The sequence below is a fragment of the Scyliorhinus torazame genome, chromosome 1, assembly GCF_047496885.1.
Source record: "Scyliorhinus torazame isolate Kashiwa2021f chromosome 1, sScyTor2.1, whole genome shotgun sequence".
Lineage (NCBI taxonomy): Eukaryota > Metazoa > Chordata > Chondrichthyes > Carcharhiniformes > Scyliorhinidae > Scyliorhinus > Scyliorhinus torazame.
The window spans coordinates 111,578,554-111,602,334 of NC_092707.1; the positions used below are offsets into that span (position 1 = coordinate 111,578,554).

The 23,781-nt window shown below is 50.2% G+C and overlaps 1 protein-coding gene across 1 annotated transcript in view; it reads right to left on the bottom strand.

Moving 5' to 3' along the window:
* LOC140410951 (tRNA (32-2'-O)-methyltransferase regulator THADA) overlaps positions 1-23,781 on the bottom strand; it is a 496,539-nt gene that overhangs the window by 406,986 nt on the left and 65,772 nt on the right. The window contains exons 11-12 of the mRNA XM_072499809.1: positions 12,501-12,698; positions 11,288-12,002 (exon numbers count right to left, since the gene is read on the bottom strand). Of these exons, the coding sequence (XP_072355910.1) occupies positions 11,288-12,002; positions 12,501-12,698 (913 nt within the window). The remainder of the gene's footprint in view (positions 1-11,287; positions 12,003-12,500; positions 12,699-23,781) is intronic.

Consider the following 23,781-nt stretch of genomic DNA (forward strand, 5'->3'; position numbering starts at 1 on the left):
ACTGTGCTGCCTCACAGCGCTAGGGACCCAGGTTTGCTTTGGAGTTTGCATGTTCTCCTTTGTGTGGGTTTCCTCCAGGTGCTCTGGTTTCCTCCCACAGTCCAAAGACATGCATATTAGGTGGACTGGCCAATGCTAAATTGCCTCTTAAGTGTCCAGAAGTTTAGGTGAAGATAGGGCGGGGGCGGGGTGGGGGGTCAGCCTAGCTAGGGTGCTCCTTCGGAGGGTCGGTGCAGACTCAATTGGTCAATTGGCTTCCTTCTGCACTGTAGGGATTCTATGATTTACTAAGAGATAATATACCCATTGAAAGTTATGTAAATAGTCATTCACTATGGGTAATTTACATTCTATTAAAAATGTGAGTGAGAAGAGTTTATGGATTAATCTTGCTAGCTTGAAACAAATGTTAGAAAGGAAATCAAACAAATGTTAGAAAGGAAATCACCAATCAAATGCATGGATGCAAGTTCATCAACTGTCTTACTGTCAGGTTCTGACAGGAGGAGAGTCTCATATGTAATGCTTTGTGCAGAATATGAATATTTTTGATTTAATTTGTTTTGAAATTTTCACAGAATTGTTACAGCACAGGAGGTCATTATAGCCATCACGTCTGTACTGGCTCTCCAAATGATCAATTCACCGCCTGACTCTCAGGCAGTGTATTCCAGATCGTAGCCAGGTCGCTGTCTGAAAACATATCTCCTCATATCTCCATTGCTCCTTTTGGCAATTATCTTAAATCTGTGCTGTCTTCTTCTTGACGTTTCCACCAATGGGGACAGTTTTTAAGAACAGAGAAAAAAGGAGATGTCGACCCTTTGGCCCCTCAAACTTGCTCCACCATTCAATAAGATCATGGCTGATCTGTTTGTGTTGAGTTCCACATTCCCCATCTACCCTAGATAACCATTGATCTCCTTGCCAAGAACGTATTTACCTCAAGAATAAAAATATTCAATCACTCCGCAGCACGGTAGCACAAGTGGATAGTACTGTGGCTTCACAACGCCAGGTTCGATTCCCCGCTGGGTCACTGTCTGTGCTGAGTCTGCACTTCTCCCCATGTCTGCGTGGATTTCCTCCGGGTGCTCCGGTTTCCTCCCACAGTCCAAAGACGTGCAGGTTAGGTGGATTGGCCATGATAAATTGCCCTTAATGACCAAAATGGTTAGGAGGGGTTATTGGGTTACGGGGATAGGGTGGAAGTGAGGGCTTAAGTGGGTCGGTGCAGACTCAATGGGCCGAATGGCCTCCTTCTGCACTGTATGTTCTATTTTCTATGTTCCGCTCTCCAGGCTTCCAGGTTCGATTCCAGCTTAGGTCACTGACTGAGCGGAGTCTGCATGTTCTCCCCGTGTCAAAGAACAACAAAGAACAAAGAAAAGTACAGTATAGGAACAGGCCCTACGGCCTTCCAAGCCTGCGCCGACCATGCTGCCTGTCTAAACTAAAATCTTCGACACTTCCAGGGTCCGTATCCCTCTATTCCCATCCTATTCATGTATTTGTCAAGATACTCCTTAAATGTCACTATTGTGGGTTTCCTCCAGGCGCTCCAGGTTCCTCCCACCAGTCCCAAATGTCGTACTTGTTAGGCGAATTGGGCATTTCAAATTCTCCCTGTGTGTACCCGAACAGGCGCCGGAGTGTGGTGACAAGGGGATTTTCAGTAACTTCATTGCAGTATTAATGTCAGCCTACTTATGACAATAATAATGATTATTATTATTCTCCCAATTTTTGAGAGAGTTCCATTGTCACACATCCCTCAGAAAATAATTCTCTTCATCTCTGTCCTATAAGAGTGACTCCTAATTTTAAAACAGTGTCCCCTATTTCTGTACTCACCCACAAGAGGAAACATCCTTTCAATTTTCATCCTGTCAATACCGTTTGGGATCTAATGTTCTTCAATCAAGTCACCTCTCACTCATCTAAACTCCATTGGAAACAAGCCCAGCCTTTCCAACCTTTCCTCAGAAGACAAATCGCTCATTCCAGGTACCAATCTAGAAAATCTCCTCTGAACCACCGGCAACGCATTGACATCGGGCTGGATTCTCCCAAAATGGGGCTATGTCCCCCACGCCGGTGTAAAAACGCTGGCGTTGCACTTCCCAGTTTCCTGCAAAATATAAAAGGCGATTCACTTACCTTCTGGGGGCTAGCAGGGGCCCGGGGAACTTCACGCAGTTTTGGCTGCAGGTATGGGCCCCCGCACTTCCAGTTCCGAGTCCGCGCATGCGCACGGCGGCAGCCTCGCCAAGCGTCATGGCGGACTCGGACCGCAAACCAACACGAACAATCTAGGCCCACCTCCGATCGGCCGCGCGCCGCTGCATCGGACCGGCCTGATCACTGCTCCAGCCGCCCATAAGGTCCCCCCAGTGCTCTCCAGCAGGGCAGCCGTGGACTGCGTCCGCAGCTGCCGCGCGAGAGACCCGACTGGCCATACCACATTAGTTCCACGCCGTCGGGAACTATGCCGGTCGGGAGCGGAGTATCGCTGGGAGGGCCTCTGGCAATGGCCCCCCAGTCGCGCAGTGTAATTCGTGGACACGCAATTCTTCGGGGCCCAGAGTATCACTGGAGCGGCGCCGGGCCCGATTCAGTCGGGAACTTTGATTCTCTGCCACCGCGCCAAACCCGATTTCAGCGCGGGGCTGCAGAGAATCCAGCCCATCATTCCTTAAATAAGATGACCAATTGTCATGGATTTGCCTAGTGACAGCAGTATCGTGAATTTAACAAGACATAATAGGCTGCGGATATGCCCAGCAACAGGTAGAAATCTGCCTGACAATAGCAATAGCCAGCCTATAAACATCAGGATGGGATGTGTCTTTCCCAGTTATGAGATTAGCAGATAAAATCAGGTGTGAGTCCCTTGTAAAGTAGAAACATTCTAAGTAGTCACATTCTAATGTCTAGAGTCAAGGAATTTGAGAGGTGCAGACAGCCAAATACACAGAAGGCAGCATCAATGTGGAACAAAGGTATAACAGCCAGGGCCCTCAGAAGCAAGGAGGCCAGTTGACACCTATCAGCCTCAGAAGCAGACAAGCTAGTTTCCAGCTAGCAGCCAGGTGGCCAAGTTTTACATCTAAGAGTTTCTTAGAGCCAAGGCTGTGCATACAACCTTCGTAGCAGCAGTTTAAGTATGTTCACAGAACCAGGACAGACTTTACCAGACTGGAGTATCCTCCCTGTATTGTGTGTTAGCTATAAACTGGTATTTAACTTATAGATTTATTTATTTAGATGTTGTTTGTCGGGGATCGTAAATATATTTTGGAACAAGGGGAATGTTCTACATAAACTGGGTGTGTGTGTTTAGTAATTCATATACTTAATTGCTGTAGTCCTGTTCGTGTGTATTTGTCTTTTCTTTAACTTAATAAATAGTCTTTGATAATTGTTGCACAACAACTGGGCTGCTTGTTCTCACTGGGGTTTTACTTGACTCTTCACACCATTCCAAAAACAAAACGATACATCCCGACGAACTGGTGTTCCAAGTTGGGATACCCTCACAGATAACATCAGCGTGCTTTGTGACATCAATATTGCACACAATGGGCGGAGTTTTCCACCCGCCTCCCCAGTGTGTTTCGCAGCAGTGGAGGCAGCCTACCATTGGCCGGCGGCGGGTTCTTCAGGTCGGAAGATCCCGCCGATGGGAACGGCCAGAAAACTCCGACCAGTATTTGAAACGCAGTCTCACCAATGCCCTACATACATTCAATTCTTCTCTCAATAAAGGATTGTATTCCATTAGCCTTCTTAATTACATGTTGCACCTGCATACTAACTGTTTGTGCCTCATGCACGAGAACACCTAAATCCCTCTGCAAGGGCAGCACGGTAGCATTGTGGATAGCACAATTGCTTCACAGCTCCACTGTCCCAGGTTCGATTCCGGCTTGGGTCACTGTCTGTGCGGAGTCTGCACATCCTCCCCGTGTGTGCATGGGTTTCCTCCGGGTGCTCCGGTTTCCTCCCACAGTCCAAAGATGTGCAGGTTAGGTGGATTAGCCATGATAAATTGCCCTTAGTGTCCAAAATTGCCCTTGGTGTTGGGTGGGGTTACTGGGTTATGGGGATAGGGTGGAGGTGTTGACCTTGGGTAGGGTGCTCTTTCCAAGAGCTGGTGCAGACTCGATGGGCCGAATGGCCTCCTTCTGCACTATAAATTCTATGATAATCAGTAAAACCTCGGAATTCTGCAGTGTTCTCCATTTAAGTCGTACACTGCTTTTTTATTCTTTCTGCCAAGGTGAACAACTTCACATCGACATGGTCGCTGAGAGATTATTTCCACTGACTGGAGAATCTAGAACACGGGGACATAGTCTCAGGATTATTTAGGACTGAACTGAGGAGAAATTGTCTTCACTCAGGGGGTTGTGAATCGTTGGAATTCTGTCCCCCACAGGGTTTAGGATGCTCCATTGTTGAACATAAATAAGGCAGATTTTTGATCTCTCAGGGAATCAAGGAATATGGAAAGCGGCTGGGAAAGTTAGGGTGGAAGATCAGCCATGATGTTCTCGATGTGGTGCAAGCATGTGTGGTCATATGGTCTACTTACTCCTCCTATTTCTCATTCTTAGTACGGCCCTCATCCCGGCCCCATTAAATCCAAAGGACATTGAGTTGGATGTATATGGTGGACAGCTTGTATCGCTGAACTACGTAAAGCACCACGTCCTGCTCTCACCTTCTAAGCTGCTCATTCGAGAATCAGCCTGAAATGCAAAGAAAAGGGGCGGCACGGTGGAGCAGTGGTTAACACTGCTGCCTCATCACACCGAGGACCCGGTTCCGATCCTGACCCCGGGTCACCGTCCTTGTGGAGTTTACACATTCTCCCCGTCTCTGCGTGGGTCTCACCCCCACAACCCAAAAAGATGTACAGCAAGAAGTCTTCCAACACCAGGTTAAAATCCAACAGGCTTGTTTCAAATCACTCGCTTTCGGAGCACTGCTCCTTCCTCAGGTGAATGAAGAGGTAGGTTTCAGAAACATATATATAGACAAAGTCAAAGATGCAAGACGATGCCCCGGATGTCCTGAAGCATGGTACATTGACGAGACCATGCAGGCGCTGCGACAACGAATGAACGGACATCGCGCGACAATCGCCAGGCAGGAATGTTCCCTTCCAGTCGGGGAACACTTCAGCAGTCAAGGGCATTCAGCCTCTGATCTTCGGGTAAGCGTTCTCCAAGGCAGCCTTCAGAACGCGCGACAACACAGACTCGCTGAGCAGAAACTTATAGCCAAGTCCCGCACACATGACTACGGCCTCAATCGGGTCCTTGGATTCATGTCACATTACATTCACCCCACACAATCTGGCCTGAGCTTGCGAAATCCTACCAACTGTCCTGGCTTGAGACAATTCACACCTCCTTAACCTGGGGTTACCCCTCTCTCTGGCTCTGTAAAGACTTAATTATCTGCAAATGCTCGCATTCAAAGTATCGTCTTGCATCTTTGGCTTTGTCTATATATACGTTTCTGGAACCTAGCTCTTCATTCACCTGAGGAAGGAGCAGTGCTCCGAAAGCTAGTGATTTGAAACAAACCTGCTGGATTTTAACCTGGTGTTGTAAGACTTCTTACTGTGCTCACCCCAGTCCAACGCTGGCATCTCCACATCAAAAAGATGTAGGTGAATTGGTCATGCTAAATTGCTTCTTAATTGGGAAAAAAAGAATTGGGTATTCTAAATTTATTTAAAAAAAGAAATGCAAAGAAAACTCCTGGCTTCTTTTCACTCCCGCAACCATGTGCCTCAACCTACATGGTTGACCACACAATCCTCCTCTACTTCCTCTCCACTGTCATTCTATTATTGGCCTGTCCCTATTTCCCATCAACATGCTGCCCTTCAGCAACATCATGCAAAAGCAGTGTTTTATATCCACATGTATGCTGACAAAACACAGCTCTACCTCACCACCAGCTCTTTCAACTCCTCCACTGTTGCTAAATGATCAGACTGCTTATCCAAAATCCTTTATTTCATGAGCAGAAATGTTTTTCAATTAAACAATGAGAAGATTATTTTCAATTCTGGCTCCAAGCTCCACTTCCTAATCGCCATCTCCATCCCGCTCCCTGGTAACCGTCTCAGGCTGAATCAGACCACTTCATCATTGGTGACAGATTTCAGCCGAAGACGAGTTTCTGATACATAGACACATAAATAGAAAACAGAAGCAGGAGGAGGCCATTCGGCCCTTCATGCCTGCTCCGCCATTCATTATGATCATGGCTGGTCATCAAGTTCAATACCCTGATTCAATCTTTTCCCCCATATCCCTTGACCCCTTTAGCCTTTAGAGCTATATCTAACTCCTTCTTGAAATCACACATTTTGGCCTCAACTAATTTTTGTGATAGTGAATTCCAGATTCACCACTCTCTGGGTGAAGAATTTTCTCCTCACCTCAGTCCTAAAACATTTACCCCTTATCCTCAAACTATGACCCCTTGTCCTGGACTCCCCCACCATCGGGAACATTCTTTCTGAATCTACCCTGTCTAACCCTGTTAGAATTTTATAAGGTTATATGAGATACCCTTTCACTCTTCAAAATTCCAATTAATATAATCCTAATTGACTTTGTCTCTCCTCATATGGCAGTTCCGCCATCCCAGGACTCAGCCTGGTAAACCTTTGCTGCACTCTCTCCACAGCATAGAACATAGAACGATACAGCGCAGTACAGGCCCTTCGGCCCACGATGTTGCACCGAAACAAAAGCCATCTAACCTACACTATGCCATTATCATCCATATGTTTATCCAATAAACTTTTAAATGCCCTCAATGTTGGCGAGTTCACTACTGTAGCAGGTAGGGCATTCCACGGCCTCACTACTCTTTGCGTAAAGAACCTACCTCTGACCTCTGTCCTATATCTATTACCCCTCAGTTTAAAGCTATGTCCCCTCGTGCCAGCCATTTCCATCCGCGGGAGAAGGCTCTCACTGTCCACTCTATCCAACCCCCTGATCATTTTGTATGCCTCTATTAAGTCTCCTCTTAACCTGCTTCTCTCCAACGAAAACAACCTCAAGTCCATCAGCCTTTCCTCATAAGATTTTCCCTCCATACCAGGCAACATCCTGGTAAATCTCCTCTGCACCCGCTCCAAAGCCTCCACGTCCTTCCTATAATGCGGTGACCAGAACTGTACGCAATACTCCAAATGCGGCCGTACCAGAGTTCTGTACAGCTGCAACATGACCTCCTGACTCCGGAACTCAATCCCTCTACCAATAAAGGCCAACACTCCATAGGCCTTCTTCACAACCCTATCAACCTGGGTGGCAACTTTCAGGGATCTGTGTACATGGACAGCTAGATCCCTCTGCTCATCCACACTTCCAAGAACTTTACCATTAGCCAAATATTCCGCATTCCTGTTATTCCTTCCAAAGTGAATCACCTCACACTTCTCTACATTAAACTCCATTTGCCACCTCTCAGCCCAGCTCTGCAGCTTATCTATATCCCTCTGTAACCTGCTACATCATTCCACACTATCGACAACACCACCGACTTTAGTATCGTCTGCAAATTTACTCACCCACCCTTCTGCGCCTTCCTCTAGGTCATTGATAAAAATGACAAACAGCAACGGCCCCAGAACAGATCCTTGTGGTACTCCACTTGTAACTGAACTCCATTCTGAACATTTCCCATCAACCACCACCCTCTGTCTTCTTTCAGCTAGCCAATTTCTGATCCACATCTCTAAATCACCCTCAATCCCCAGCCTCCGTATTTTCTGCAATAGCCTACCGTGGGGAACGTTATCAAACGCTTTGCTGAAATCCATATACACCACATCAACTGCTCTACCCTCGTCTACCTGTTGTCACCTTCTCAAAGAACTCGATAAGGTTTGCGAGGCATGACCTACCCTTCACAAAGCCATGCTGATTATCCCTGATCATATTATTCCTATCTAGATGATTATAAATCTTGTCTCTTATAATCCCCTCCAAGACTTTACCCACTACAGACGTGAGGCTCACCGGTCTATAGTTGCCGGGGTTGTCTCTGCTCCCCTTTTTGAACAAAGGGACCACATTTGCTATCCTCCAGTCCTCTGGCACTATTCCTGTAGCCAATGATGACATAAAAATCAAAGCCAAAGGTCCAGCAATCTCTTCCCTGGCCTCCCAGAGAATCCTAGGATAAATCCCATCAGGACCCGGGGACTTATCTATTTTCAGCCTGTCCAGAATTGCCAACACCTCTTCCCTACGTACCTCAATGCCATCTATTCTAATAGCCTGGGTCTCAGCATTCTCCTCCACAACATTATCTTTTTCCTGAGTGAATACTGACGAAAAATATTCATTTAGTATCTCGCCTATCTCTTCAGACTCCACACACAATTTCCCATCCCTGTCCTTGACTGGTCCTACTCTTTCCCTAGTCATTCGCTTATTCCTGACATACCTATAGAAAGCTTTTGGGTTTTCCTTGATCCTACCTGCCAAATACTTCTCATGTCCCCTCCTTGCTCGTCTTAGCTCTCTCTTTAGATCCTTCCTCGCTACCTTGTAACTATCCATCGCCCCAACATCCTTCCTCAGATAAGGACACCAAAACTGCACACAATACTCCAGGTGTGACCTTATCAATGCCCTATACAATTGCAGTAAAACATCCCTATTCCTATACTCAAATCCTCTCGCTATGAAGGCCAACATACCATTTGCCTTCTTTACTGCGTGCTGTATCTGCGCGCTTACTTTCAGCAACTGATACACAAGGACACCACCTTTCTCAATGTACACCCAAATAATCTGCCTTCCTATTTTTGCTACTAAGTGGATAACCTCCCATTTATTCACATTATTCTGCATCTGACATACATATACCCACTCACTCAGCCTGTCCAAATCCCGCTGAAGCATCTCTGCATCCTCCTCACAGCTCACCCTCCCACCCAACTTTGTATCGTATGCAAACTTGGAGACAGTACATTCAATTCCCTAGACCAAATCATTAACATACAATGTGAACAGTTGGGACCCTTGCACCGATGCCTGCAGTACCCCACTAGTCACTGCCTGCCAATTGGAAAAAGACCCATTTATTCCAACTTTTTGCTTCTGTCTGCTAACCAGCTTTCTATCCATCTCAAGACAATCCCATGCAATTTAACTTCACATCGTAATCTGCTATGCGAGACCTTGTTGAAAGCCTTCTGAAAATATAAATAAACCACATCCACCCGTTCTTCCTGGTCAACCCTACTCGATACACCTTCAAAGAATTCTAGATTTGGTAGGCATGATTTCCCTTTCGTAAATCCATGCTGACTTTGTCCGATTACACCACTGCTTTCCAAATGCTGTGCTATGAAATCCTTGAGAGTGGACTCCAGCAACTTCCCTACTACCAGCATTTGGCTCACTGGTCTATAGTTCCATGTTTTCTCTCTACCTCACTTTTTAAATAGCGGGCTTTTATCAGCTACCCTTCAATCTGTAGGAACCATTCCAGAGTCCAAAGAATTTTGAAAAATGACCACCTATGGATCTACTATTTCTCGGGCTACTTACTTAAGTACTCTGGGATGAAGATTATCAGGCCCTGGAGATTTACCCGCCTTCAACCCCATTAATTTCCCCAAAACCATTTCTCTATTAATATCAATTTATTTCAGATCCTCACTAAAACTTGTGTTACTCAGAACTTCCAGTACATTATTCACGTCTTCCTTTGTGAAGACAGAAGCAAAGTACGAATTCAGCCATTTCTTTCTTACCGATTATGAATTCTCCCAATTCGGACTGTAAGGGACATACATTCGTTTTCATCAATCTTTTTCTCTTTACATACCTATAGAAACTTTTACAGTCAGTTTTTATGTTCCCCGCTAGCTTACCTGCATATTGTATTTTCCCCTTCTCAATCAATCCCTGGTCCGCCGTTGCTGAATTTTAAACTGTTCCCAATCCTCAGATCTATTGCTTTTTCTTGCCAATTTTATGCCTCTTCTTTGAATCTAATACTATCTCTAATTTCCCTTCTAAGTCATGGTGTGGCCACAGTTCTCTTTCTACTCTAGCACCAAATAGGAATAAACAACTTTTGGAGTTCACCTATTCATTCCTTGAATACCTGCCATTGCTTGACCACTGTCCCTTCTTTCAGTAGTGTTTCCCAGTCCATCATAGCCAACTCATGTCTCATACCGTCATACTTACCTATACTGAGATTCAGGACCCTAGTCTCAGAATCAACTACCTCACTATCCACCTTAATAAAGAACTGTATCATATTATGGTCACTCATCCCCAAGGGTTCTCACACAACTAGATTGCCAACTAATCCTTTCTCATTACACACACCCTGTCCAAGATGGCCTGTTCCTTGTTGGTTCCTCAAAGTATTGGTCCAGAAAACCATCCCGTGTACACTCCAGAAATTCCTTCTCTATTGTACTGTGAATAATTTAACTCACCCAATCTATATGCAGATTAAAGTCACCCATAATCACAGATGTTCCTTTATCACATGCATCTCTGCCTTTGCAATTGGCAATATATGAACACCACCTATTTCCACCTCTGTATCATCTTCCAAATCCACCTATCTCAGCTCATCTGCTGCTAAACCCCTCATTTTTACTTATTGCCTCCAGACTGGACTATTCCAACACACTCCTGATATCTCACATTCTATCTTCCGGTAACTTGAAGTCATCCAAAACTCTGCGGACTGTGCCTTAACTAAGACTAGGTCTCCCGCTCCCCTATCTGATCCCATGCTCAGTGACCTACATTGGCTCCCAGGCAAGAAACACCATGATTTTTAGAATTTTCATCCTTGTTTTCTAATAGCTCTTGGCTTTGACTCACTCTAACCCTGGAATCTCCTCCAACCCCACAACCCTCTGCGATAAATGTGTCTTGTGGCCTCCTGAGCATTTCTGATTTTAATCCACACCCAAGGCCCTAAAGCTCTGAAATCTCATTCTGAACCTCTCCACTTCACTTTCCTACTCTCACTTTGACCAAGCTCTAGTATCTCCTTACAAGGATCGGTCTAAATTAATTATGTTTGATAAAGCCCTGGATTGGGACATTTTATTACATTAAAAGGTACTATATAAATGCAGGTTGTTATTGTTTAGTTCATGCTGTCCAGGTGGAAGTCCCTACATTGCATGATCTGTCTCCTTCTGAAAAGTAAGGTCAACATTGATAGTAAGTGACAATGAGTAACGAAAAATGTGACTTACCAACACCCTCAGATACAATGGCCGCTGGTTCTTGAACACCTTCCCCTGTCTTCCTGTTGCTGTGTGATCGTCTCTGTGCACGAAGATGCAGAAGACAGCTGTCTCTGATCCTCACCAGGGCTTTCTTCACACTGGCCTGAAGCAAATGTCTGAATGAAGAGGAGTTGCAATTTAAGTTCAGAGGTAAGAACTCCCTCAGCAGACTCAGATTCCTCGGGCTCAGTGCTTGGTTGGTTTTAGGACTGACGCATAACAGAGAGAGAGCAGAGAGGCGTACACGGTCATCCAGGCAATGCAGGGAGGCTCTCAACTTTTTCAGTGTCTCAGTGTCTGTGGGCAGAGACCCAGAATTGATCTGCTGAGCATTTAACAGGGTGATCCAGCCAAGGTGATGCCCAGGACGGCCATCAAAAGCCCTGGAAAGCACGTGGAAGGATGCTGGGAAAATTCTCAGTGTCTGTACTAGGAAGTAATTGGCTGTGTTCTGCTGAAATAATGGGAGGTCGGAGGATAACGCTTCAGCCAATATCTCCATCCACTGCTGGGCCCAGTTCTCGGCCAGCTCCTGTTCAGACACGGTTCCCTGGGTCAGGGTGTACTCCAACCTGTGCTGTTGTAATATTGTCCTGTAGAGGTGCGAGGCCGGTGAGCACAGGTGCTTTGTGGCAAGACAGTTGAACAAATGGTTGGGAAGCTCTTCGTAATCGTCCAACACCTGGGGGCAAAACTCTTCATCAGAAAAATCAGCAGACTGAATCAGTAGCTCCAAAATTCTCTCCTCCCCATCTAAAGACTGCCTTCTGCCACCTCACCCAAGGGGCCACTCTCTGTGTCTGAGACTAAGGTACAACACTGTTAGGAGATTAGACAGTGGAAATGGGATTACTGAAACCAGCCCTAATCTTGCTGGGGGAAGCTGGAGAAAGCGGCAACAACATCTCTAACAGGGAAGATCAAGGGACGGGAAGATTGGTTTCGGGGTAGGGAGAGCACTGACGAGATGGAAATTCCGGCTCTGGATTGGAGGAGGAACAATGATTGATGATGGAAACCCTGGCTCTGAGTAGGTGGTGGTGGCTGTGGTGGTGGGGGAGGCTAATACAGAAGGGAAATGATTATTGAAAACAGGAAGAAATCACTGGACGATCTGGAGAAAAGCCTCCAGTGTTTCACGGCTCTGTATCAAAACCCAAGGAAGCAGCGAAATACAAACCTTCTTCACACCAAAACAGGAGGCGAGAGAGGAGAGTAGCAAATATTTGGCTTTCATCTGCCACGAGAGAGCCTTGAGACGTTGGAGTAAAAATGAGTAGAGCGGGAACTCTACATCCTCAAAGTGGCTGCACTCCAGTCTGTAAATGTCCAAGAGCAGGCTGAAGGAACTGTGAATAGACTCCAGCACACCCTCCACCTGCCGAAACAAAAACATTGCAGACCGTTGAGCATACAACAAAACACACTGTAAAGCCATATTACTAAACTGCTCCCAGTACTAATTCAAACATCCTGAGAAAATCCAAAGCTGTAGAGACTAAGAATGGCTCATTTCATCCAGCACAACAGCCTTGAGACTGGGATGAGGACAGGTAACCACACGGGGTTCGATACAGAGTATAGCTCCCTCTACACTGTCCTCATCAACACTCCCAGGACAGGTAACCGCACGGGACTTGATACAGAGTATAGCTCCCTCTACACTGTCCTCATCAACACTCCCAGGACAGCTAACCGCACAGGATTCGAGACAGGGTATAGCTCCCTCGACACTGTCCTCATCAACACTCCCAGGACAGGTACAGCACGGTCTTAGCAAAATGAAGAACAAAGAAAAGAACAAAGAAAAGTACAGCACAGGAACAGGCCCTTCGGCCCTCCAAGCCCGTGCCGACCATGCTGCCCGACTAAACTACAATCTTCTACACTTCCTGGGTCCGTATCCTTCTATTCCCATCCTATTCATGTATTTGTCAAGATGCCCCTCAAATGTCACTATCGTCCCTGCTTCCACCACCTCCTCCGGTAGCGGGTTCCAGGCACCCACTACCCTCTGTGTAAAAAACTTGCCTCGTACATCTCCTCTAAACCTTGCCCCTCGCACCTTAAACCTATGCCCCCTAGTAATTGACCCCTCTACCCTGAGGAAAAGCCTCGGACTATCCACTCTGTCTATGCCCCTCATAATTTTGTAGACCTCTATCAGGTCGCCCCTCAACCTCCGTCGTTCCAATGAGAACAAACCGAGTTTATTCAACCGCCCCTCATAGCTAATGCCCTCCATACCAGGCAACATTCTGGTAAATCTCTTCTGCACCCTCTCGAAAGCCTCCACATCCTTCTGGTAGTGTGGCGACCAGAATTGAACACTATACTCCAAGTGTGGCCTAACTAAGGTGCTATACATCAATCATCTTTGTGACCTCCTCGAAAAACTCTATCAAGTTAGTGAGACACGACCTCCCCTTCACAAAACCACGCTGCCTCTTACTAATACATCTATTTGCTTCCAAATGGGAGTAGATCCTGTCTCGAAGAATTCTCTCCAGTAATTTCCCTTGCAAATTCTTATACTCAATGCCTCGGCCAATGAAGGCAAGCATGCCGTATGCCTTCTTGACTACCTTCTCCACCTGTGTTGCCCCTAGATCTCTCTAACTTTCAATACTCTTGAGGGTTCTACCATTCTCTGTATATTGCCTACCTGCATTAGACCTTCCAAAATGCATTACCTCACATTTGTCCGGATTAAACTCCATCTGCCATCTCTCCGCCCAAGTCTCCAAACAATCTAAATCCTGCTGTATCCTCTGACAGTCCTCATCACTATCCGCAATTCCACCAACCTTTGTGTCGTCTGCAAACTTACTAATCAGACCAGTTACATTTTCCTCCAAATCATTTATATATACTACAAACAGCAAAGGTCCCAGCACTGATCCCTGTGGAACACCACTGGTCACAGCCCTCCAATTAGAAAAGCATCCTTCCATTGCTACTCTCTGCCTTCTATGACCTAGCCAGTCCTGTATCCACCTTGCCAGCTCACCCCTGATCCCATGTGACTTCACCTTTTGTACTAGTCTACCATGAGGGACCTTGTCAAAGGCCTTACTGAAGTCCATATAGACAACATCCACTGCCCTACCTGCATCAATCATCTTTGTGACCTCCTTGAAAAACTCTATCAAGTTAGTGAGACACGACCTCCCCTTCGCAAAACCACGCTGCCTCTCACTAATACATCCATTTGCTTCCAAATGGGAGTAGATCCTGTCTCGAAGAATTCTCTCCAGTAATTTCCCTACCACTGACGTAAGTCTCACTGGCCTGTAGTTCCCTGGATTATCCTTGCTACCCTTCTTAAACAGAGGAACAACATTGGCTATTCTCCAGTCCTCCAGGATATCACTTGAAGACAGTGAGGATCCAAAGATTTCTGTCAAGGCCTCAGCAATTTTCCTCTCTAGCCTCCTTCAGTATTCTGGGGTAGATCCCATCAGGCCCTGGGGACTTATCTACCTTAATATTTTTCAAGACGCCCAACACCTCGTCTGTTTGGATCTCAATGTGATCTAGGCTATCTACACCCCCTTCTCCAGACTCAACATCTACCAATTCCTTCTCTTTGGTGAATACTGATGCAAAGTATTCATTTAGTACCTCGCCCATTTCCTCTGGCTCCACACATAGATTCCCTTGCCTATCCTTCAGTGGGCCAACCCTTTCCCTGGCTACCCTCTTGCTTTTTAGGGGAAGACCATTCAGCACCTTGTGCCTAATCAATCTGTCATTTAATTAGAATATGGCTGACCTGTATTTTCACTAACCTGCCTTAGGTCCCAATTTTTTGTTAGCCTTACCCACTAAAAACTCCAATTTGTCTCTCAGTAGCCACAGCCTTTTCGGGACGAGAATTCCAGATTTCCCCAACTGCCCATCGATTCCCCAGATGGCAAGGACTAAGTGCCTGGCATTGAACTGGACAGTGGCAGGCATACCCAGGACTGAAGAGACCTGCCATCTGACAGCTACTGGCCAATCGGAGATCAGCAACTCAACTGAATGGCACCACCACCAGGAAGGCAGTGGCTGCTGCCGGTATGACAAGCATCCCAGACCCAGGACTTTGATACTGGATCCCAGACCCAGGACGATGATACTGGGTCCCAGACCCAGGACGATGATACTGGATCCCAGATCCAGGACGATGATACTGGATCCCAGACCCACGGCGATGATACTGGATCCCAGACCCAGGACAATAATACTGGATCCCAGACCCAGGACAATTATACTGGATCCCAGACCCAGAACGATGATACTGGATCCCAGACCCAGGACTATGATACTGGATCCCAGACCCAGGACTATGATACTGGATCCCAGACCCAGGACTATGATACTGGATCCCAGACCCAGGGCAATGATACTGGATCCCAGACCCAGGACTTTGATACTGGATCCCAGAACCAGGACGATGATACTGGATCCCAGACCCAGGACGATGATACTGGATCCCAGACCCAAGACAATGATACTGGATCTCAGACCCAGGATGATAATACTGGATCCCAGACCCAGGACGATGATACTGGATCCCAGACCCAAGACAATGATACTGGATCTCAGACCCAGGATGATAATACTGGATTCCAGGCCCAGGGCGATGATACTAGATCCCTGTCCCAGTTTGGGGATACTGGATCACAGGCCCAGGACGATGATACTGGATCCCTGACCCAGTTTGGGGATACTGGATCCCAGGCCCAGTATGGTGATACTGGATCCCAGGCCCGGTATTGTGATACTGGATCCCAGGCCCAGTATGGTGATACTGGATCCCAGGCCCAGTATGGTGATACTGGATCCCAGGCCCAGTATGGTGATACTGGATCCCAGCCCCAGGACGATGATACTGGATCCCAGCCTCAGGACGATGATACTGGATCCCAGCCCCAGGACGATGTTACAGGATCCCAGCCCCAGGGTGACGATACTGGATCCCAGGCCCAGGACGATGATACTGGATCCCAGGCCCCAGATGATGATACTGGATCCCAGACCCGGTATGGTGAAACTGGATCCGAGGCCCAGTATGGTGATAGTGGATCCCAGGCCCAGTATGGTGATACTGGATCCCAGGCTCAGTATGGTGATACTGGATCCCAGGCTCAGTATGGTGATACTGGATCCCAGACCCAGGACGATGATATGGGATCCCAAGCTCAGGTTGATGATACTGGATCCCAGGCTTAGGATAATAATACTGGCTCCCAGGCCACAGGTGAGTGATGGTGGCCTGGGGGTTCGGAGGTAACTAGGGAGGGGGTCAGCAGCAAGGGCAGGGAGGGTGGAACTCAGCAGGTTCCCTTCCTGAAATGAGGGAGCACAGTGGTTAGCACTGTTGCTTCACAGCGCCAGGGTCCCAGGTTTGATTCCCGACTTGGGTCACTGTGTGGAATCCTCACATTCTACCCGTGTGTGCATGGGTTTCCTCCGGGTGCTCCAGTTTCCTCCCACAGTCCAACGATGTACAGGTTAGGTGGATTGGCCATTCTAAATTGCCCTTAATGTTCAAAATGGTTAGGTGGGGTTGCTGGGATGAGATGGAGGTGTGGGCTTGAGTAGGGTGTTCTTTTCAAGGGCCAGTATGCAGACTCGATGGGGCGAATGGCTTCCTTCTGCACTGTAAATTCTATATATATCGGATCCCTCCATCAGGTACTGAGTGTCTTTGACCGAGGGACGCCCCACCCCCCGCTCTGGCATGGAATGGCTTGTTGTGCTTCTCACATGGCAAAACTACAACTTGCCACTGGGTTAATATTATCAATGCCCTTAAGTGGGCATTAATTGGCCATTTAAGGGTCTCAATAGGTTTGGGCGGGCAGGAAGGCCTTCCAGGCAAGGACTTCATCAGGATGGAGACAGGAAGTTAGATATCCATCACTTCGCCCATCACCCTCCCGCCTGATCAAATACCCCCCAGCACCAAACTCAACACAGTGAAGGGCATTAAATTTTTCCCAGTCCCCTGGCATCATTTATGTCCACCTGACAGGCAGACAGTGCCTTATGTTCAACACGTCATCTCAGAAATAGCACCACCAACAGTGCAGCATTCACTCAATACGACATTCAAGTGTCACGTTTTATTTTTATGCACAAGCGGAGAGTATTCAGTCTTCAGCCTTCTGGATGGTGGACAGGATTTGGGGGGTGAGGCGGGTTACTCCCTGCAGCATTCCCAGTCTCTGACTGGGTCTTGTTGGCACAGTATTTATATGGGTGATACACTGAAGTTTCCAGTCAATGGTGACTGCCAGGATGTTGCTGGGGGGAAATCTGTGATGCCATTGAATATTAGGGAGATGTGATTAGAATGGTGATGAATGCTTAAAGTTACAATCATCAGGTGGAGGAGATTTTATTGACTGAATTGAAATAGAACATAAAACATAGAATGATACAACGCAGTACAGGCCCTTCGGCCCACGATGTTGCACCGAAACAAAAGCCATCTAACCTACACTATGCCATTATCATCCATATGTTTATCCAATAAACTTTTAAATGCCCTCAATGTTGGCGAGTTCACTACTGTAGCAGGTAGGGCATTCCACGGCCTCACTACTCTTTGCGTAAAGAACCTACCTCTGACCTATATCTATTACCCCTCAGTTTAAAGCTATGTCCCCTCGTGCCAGCCATTTCCATCCGCGGGAGAAGGCTCTCACTGTCCACCCTATCTAACCCCCTGATCATTTTGTATGCCTCTATTAAGTCTCCTCTTAACCTGCTTCTCTCCAACGAAAACAACCTCAAGTCCATCAGCCTTTCCTCATGAGATTTTCCCTCCATACCAGGCAACATCCTGGTAAATCTCCTCTGCACCCGCTCCAAAGCCTCCACGTCCTTCCTATAATGCGGTGACCAGAACTGTACGCAATACTCCAAATGCGGCCGTACCAGAGTTCTGTACAGCTGCAACATGACCTCCTGACTCCGGAACTCAATCCCTCGACCAATAAAGGCCAACACTTCATAGGCCTTCTTCACAACCCTATCAAACTGGGTGGCAACTTTCAGGGATCTATGTACATGGACAGCTAGATCCCTCTGCTCATCCACACTTCCAAGAACTTTACCATTAGCCAAATATTCCGCATTCCTGTTATTCCTTCCAAAGTGAATCACCTCACACTTCTCTACATTAAACTCCATTTGCCACCTCTCAGCCCAGCTCTGCAGCTTATCTATATCCCTCTGTAACCTGCTACAACCTTCCACACTATCGACAACACCACCGACTTTAGTATCGTCTGCAAAATTACTCACCCACCCTTCTGCGCCTTCCTCTAGGTCATTGATAAAAAATGACAAACAGCAACGGCCCCAGAACAGATCCTTGTGGTACTCCACTTGTAACTGAATCAGGTCACAGAGCTGAGACCGAGAGAAGACAGTCCAGATTAGTCCCACACTTAACCGCTGGTGATGGGATTTCTCCACCTAGTATAAGAACCTCCAGCTCCGGGAGACTAAAGATGTTCCCACTCCTACACATCCCTTACTCAAGTCCAGAGTTCTATCTCATCTTTACAGCATCTGATCCTCAGATCAGTCCAGCTTTTCCTTCCCACTCCCTCTCTGCCACTATCTCCATCCTCAATCACCCACTCCATTCCCCCAAACCACCCACTCCTTCCCCTCCAAACCCCGCCAGCCATCCCCCCAAACCCCCACTCCTACACCCCAAACCACCCACTCCTTCCCCCCAAACCCCCCAACCATCCCCCCCAAACCTCCCAGCCATCCCCCCAAACCCCCCAACCATCCCCCAAACCTCTCAGCCATCCCCCCAAACCTCCCAGCCATCCCCTCCAAACGCCCCAGCCATCCCCCCCCAAACCCCCCACTCCTACCCCCCAAACCACCCACTCCTACCCCCCCAAACCCCCCAGCCATTCCCCCCAAATCCCCCAGCCATCCCCCCAAACCCCCAACTCCTACACCCCCAAATCCCCCACTCCTACCCCACCAAACCCCCCAGTCCTTCCCCCCCAAACCCCCCAGCCATCCCCCCCAAACCCCCCACTCCATCCCCTCCAAACCCCCAACCATCCTCCAGACCACCCACTCCATCCCCCGCAAACCCCGCACTCCATCCACCCAAATCCCCCACTCCATCCCCAAATCCCCCCACTCCATCCCCTCAAATCCCCCCAGCCATCCTCCAGACCACCCACTTCATCCCCCCCAAATCCTCCACTCCATCCCCCCAAACCCCCCAACTCCATCCCCCCCAAAGCACCCACTCCATCCCCCCCAAATCCCCCACTCCGTCCACCCCAAACCCCACTCCGTCCCCTCCAAACCCACAGCAATCCTCCAGACCACCCACTTCAACCCCCCCAGTCCCCCACTCCATCTCCCCCAAAACCCCCAACTCCAACCCCCCCAAAGCACCCACTCCATCCCCCCCAAAGCCCCCACTCCATCCCCCACAAACCGCCCACTCCATCCCCCCCAAACCGCCCACTCCATCCCCCCAAACTCCCCACTCCATCCCCCCCAAACCGCCCACTCCATTCACCCCAAATCCCCCACTCCATCCCCCCCAAATCCCCCAAACCGCCCACTCCATCCCACCCAAACCCCCCACTCCATCCCCCCCAAACCGCCCACTCCATTCCCCCCAAACCCCCCACTCCATCCCCCCACTTCATCTCCCTCAAACCACCCACTCCTTCCCCTCCAAACCCCCCGCTCCATCCCCCCCAAACCAGCCACTCCATCTCCCCCAAACCACCCACTCCATCCCCCCCAAACCACCCACTCCTTCCCCTCCAAACCACCCACTCCATCCCCTCCCCCAAACCACCCACTCCATCCCCCCCAAAACCCCCACTCCATCCCCCCCAAACCCACCCACTCTATCCCCCCCAAAACCACCCACTCCACCCCCCCCCAAAGCACCCACTCCATTCCCCTCCCCCAAAGCACCCACTCCATTCCCCCCAAGCACCCACTCCATCCCCTCCCCCAAACCCCCCACTCCATCCCCCCCAACCACCCACTCCATTCCCCCCCCAAAGCAACCACTCCATCCACTCCCCCAAACCCCCACTCCATCCCCCCAAACCCCCCACTCCATCCCCCCCTAAACCACCCACTCCTTCCAAACCACCCACTCCATCCCCCCCAAACCACCCACTCCATCCCCCCCAACCACCCACTCCATTCCCCCCCCCAAAGCACCCACTCCACCCCTTCCCCAAACCCCCCACTCCATCCCCCCCAAACAACCCACTCCATCCCCCCCAAACCACCCACTCCTTCCCCTTCAAACTACCCACTCCTCCCAAACCACCCACTCCAACCCCCCCAAAAACACCCACTCCACCCCCCCCCAAACCACCCACTCCATCCCCTCAAACCACCCACTCCATCCCCCCAAACCCCCACTCCATCCCCCCTAAACCCCCCACTCCATCCCCTCAAACCACCCACTCCATCCCCCCCAAACCCCCACTCCATTCCCCCTAAACGCCCCACTCCATCCCCTCAAACCACCCACTCCATCCCCTCCAAACCCCCCACTCCATCCCCCCCAAACCCCCCACTCCATCCCCTCCAAACCCCCACTCCTTCCCCCCCAAACCGTCCACTCCTTCCCCTCCAAACCACCCACTCCTTCCCCCGCAAACCACCCACTCCTTCCCCTCCAAACCACCCACTCCATCCCCTCCCCCAAACCACCCACTCCATCCCCCCCAAAACCCCACTCCATCCCCCCCAAACCCACCCACTCTATCCCCCCCAAAACCACCCACTCCACCCCCCCAAAGCACCCACTCCATTCCCCTCCCCCAAAGCACCCACTCCATTCCCCCCAAGCACCCACTCCATCCCCTCCCCCAAACCCCCCACTCCATCCCCCCAACCACCCACTCCATTCCCCCCCCAAAGCACCCACTCCATCCCCTCCCCCAAACCCCCCACTCCATCCCCCCCAAACCACCCACTCCATCCCCCCCAACCACCCACTCCATTCCCCCCCCAAAGCACCCACTCCACCCCCTCCCCCAAGCCCCCCACTCCATCCCCCCCAAACAACCCACTCCATCCCCCCCAAACCACCCACTCCTTCCCCTTCAAACTACCCACTCCTCCCAAACCACCCACTCCATCCCCCCAAAACACCCACTCCATCCCCCCCAAACCACCCACTCCATCCCCTCAAACCACCCACTCCATCCCCCCCAAACCCCCACTCCATCCCCCCTAAACCCCCCACTCCATCCCCTCCAAACCCCCACTCCATCCCCCCTAAACCCCCCACTCCATCCCCTCAAACCACCCACTCCATCCCCCCCAAACTCCCACTCCATCCCCCCTAAACGCCCAACTCCATCCCCTCAAACCACCCACTCCATCCCCTCCAAACCCCCCACTCCATCCCCCCCAAACCCCCCACTCCATCCCCTCCAAACCCCCACTCCATCCCCCCCAAACCATCCACTCCTTCCCCCCAAAGCACCCACTCCATCCCATCCCCCAAACCCCCCACTCCATCCCCTCCAAACCCCCCACTCCATTCCCCCCAAACCACCCATTCCATCCCCCCCAAACCACCCACTCCATCCCATCCCCCAAACCCCCCACTCCATCCCCTCCAAACCCCCCACTCCATTCCCCCCAAACCACCCACTCCATCCCCCCCAAACCACCCACTCCATCCCCCCCAAACCACCCACTCCATCCCCCCCAAACCACCCACTCCATCCCCTCCAAACCCCCCAAACCACCCACTCCATCCCCTCCCCCAAACCACCCACTCCATCCCCTCCAAACCCCCCACTCCATCCCCCCCATACCCACCCACTCTATCCCCCCCAAAACCACCCACTCCATGCCCCGCAAAGTATCCACTCCATCCCCCCCAAGCACCCACTCCATCCCCTCCCCCAAACCCCCCACTCCATCCCCCCCAAACCATCCACTCCTTCCCCCCAAAGCACCCACTCCATCCCATCCCCCAAACCCCCCACTCCATCCCCTCCAAACCCCCCACTCCATTCCCCCCAAACCACCCATTCCATCCCCCCCAAACCACCCACTCCATCCCATCCCCCAAACCCCCCACTCCATCCCCTCCAAACCCCCCACTCCATTCCCCCCAAACCACCCACTCCATCCCCCCCAAACCACCCACTCCATCCCCCCCAAACCACCCACTCCATCCCCCCCAAACCACCCACTCCATCCCCTCCAAACCCCCCAAACCACCCACTCCATCCCCTCCCCCAAACCACCCACTCCATCCCCTCCAAACCCCCCACTCCATCCCCCCCATACCCACCCACTCTATCCCCCCCAAAACCACCCACTCCATGCCCCGCAAAGTATCCACTCCATCCCCCCCAAGCACCCACTCCATCCCCTCCCCCAAACCCCCCACTCCATTCCCCCCAAACCACCCACTCCATTCCCCCCAAACCACCCACTCCATTCCCCCCAAACCACCCACTCCATTCCCCCCAAACCACCCACTCCATTCCCCCCAAACCACCCATTCCATCCCCCCCAAACCACCCACTCCATCCCATCCCCCAAACCCCCCACTCCATCCCCTCCAAACCCCCCACTCCATTCCCCCCAAACCACCCACTCCATCCCCCCCAAACCACCCACTCCATCCCCCCCAAACCACCCACTCCATCCCCCCCAAACCACCCACTCCATCCCCTCCAAACCCCCCAAACCACCCACTCCATCCCCTCCCCCAAACCACCCACTCCATCCCCTCCAAACCCCCCACTCCATCCCCCCCATACCCACCCACTCTATCCCCCCCAAAACCACCCACTCCATGCCCCGCAAAGTATCCACTCCATCCCCCCCAAGCACCCACTCCATCCCCTCCCCCAAACCCCCCACTCCATTCCCCCCAAACCACCCACTCCATTCCCCCCAAACCACCCACTCCATTCCCCCCAAACCACCCACTCCATTCCCCCCAAACCACCCACTCCATTCCCCCCAAACCACCCACTCCATTCCCCCCAAACCACCCACTCCATTCCCCCCAAACCACCCACTCCATCCCCCCCAAACCACCCACTCCTTCTCCTCCCCCAAACCACACACTCCTTCCCCCTCAAACTACCCACTCTTTTACCCCCAAACCGGCCACTCCGTCTCCGCCCAAACGTCTCAACTCCTTCCCCCTCAAACCGCCCACTCCTTCGCACTCAAACCGCCTACTCCTTTTCCCCCAACCACCCCCTCCATTCTCTAGCTGACTCCATCATTTTCCATTCATTATCTTCTCGCCTATTTCAACCTACATAACCTCACCAGACTTTACCCCTACCTCAGCATTTAAGCTTCTGGAACCCTAATCCTTGTCTTTCTTCCCTTTAGACTTGACTACTCCAAAACATTCAGACTGCTCTCCCACATTGAACTTTCCATAAATGTAACATCATCCA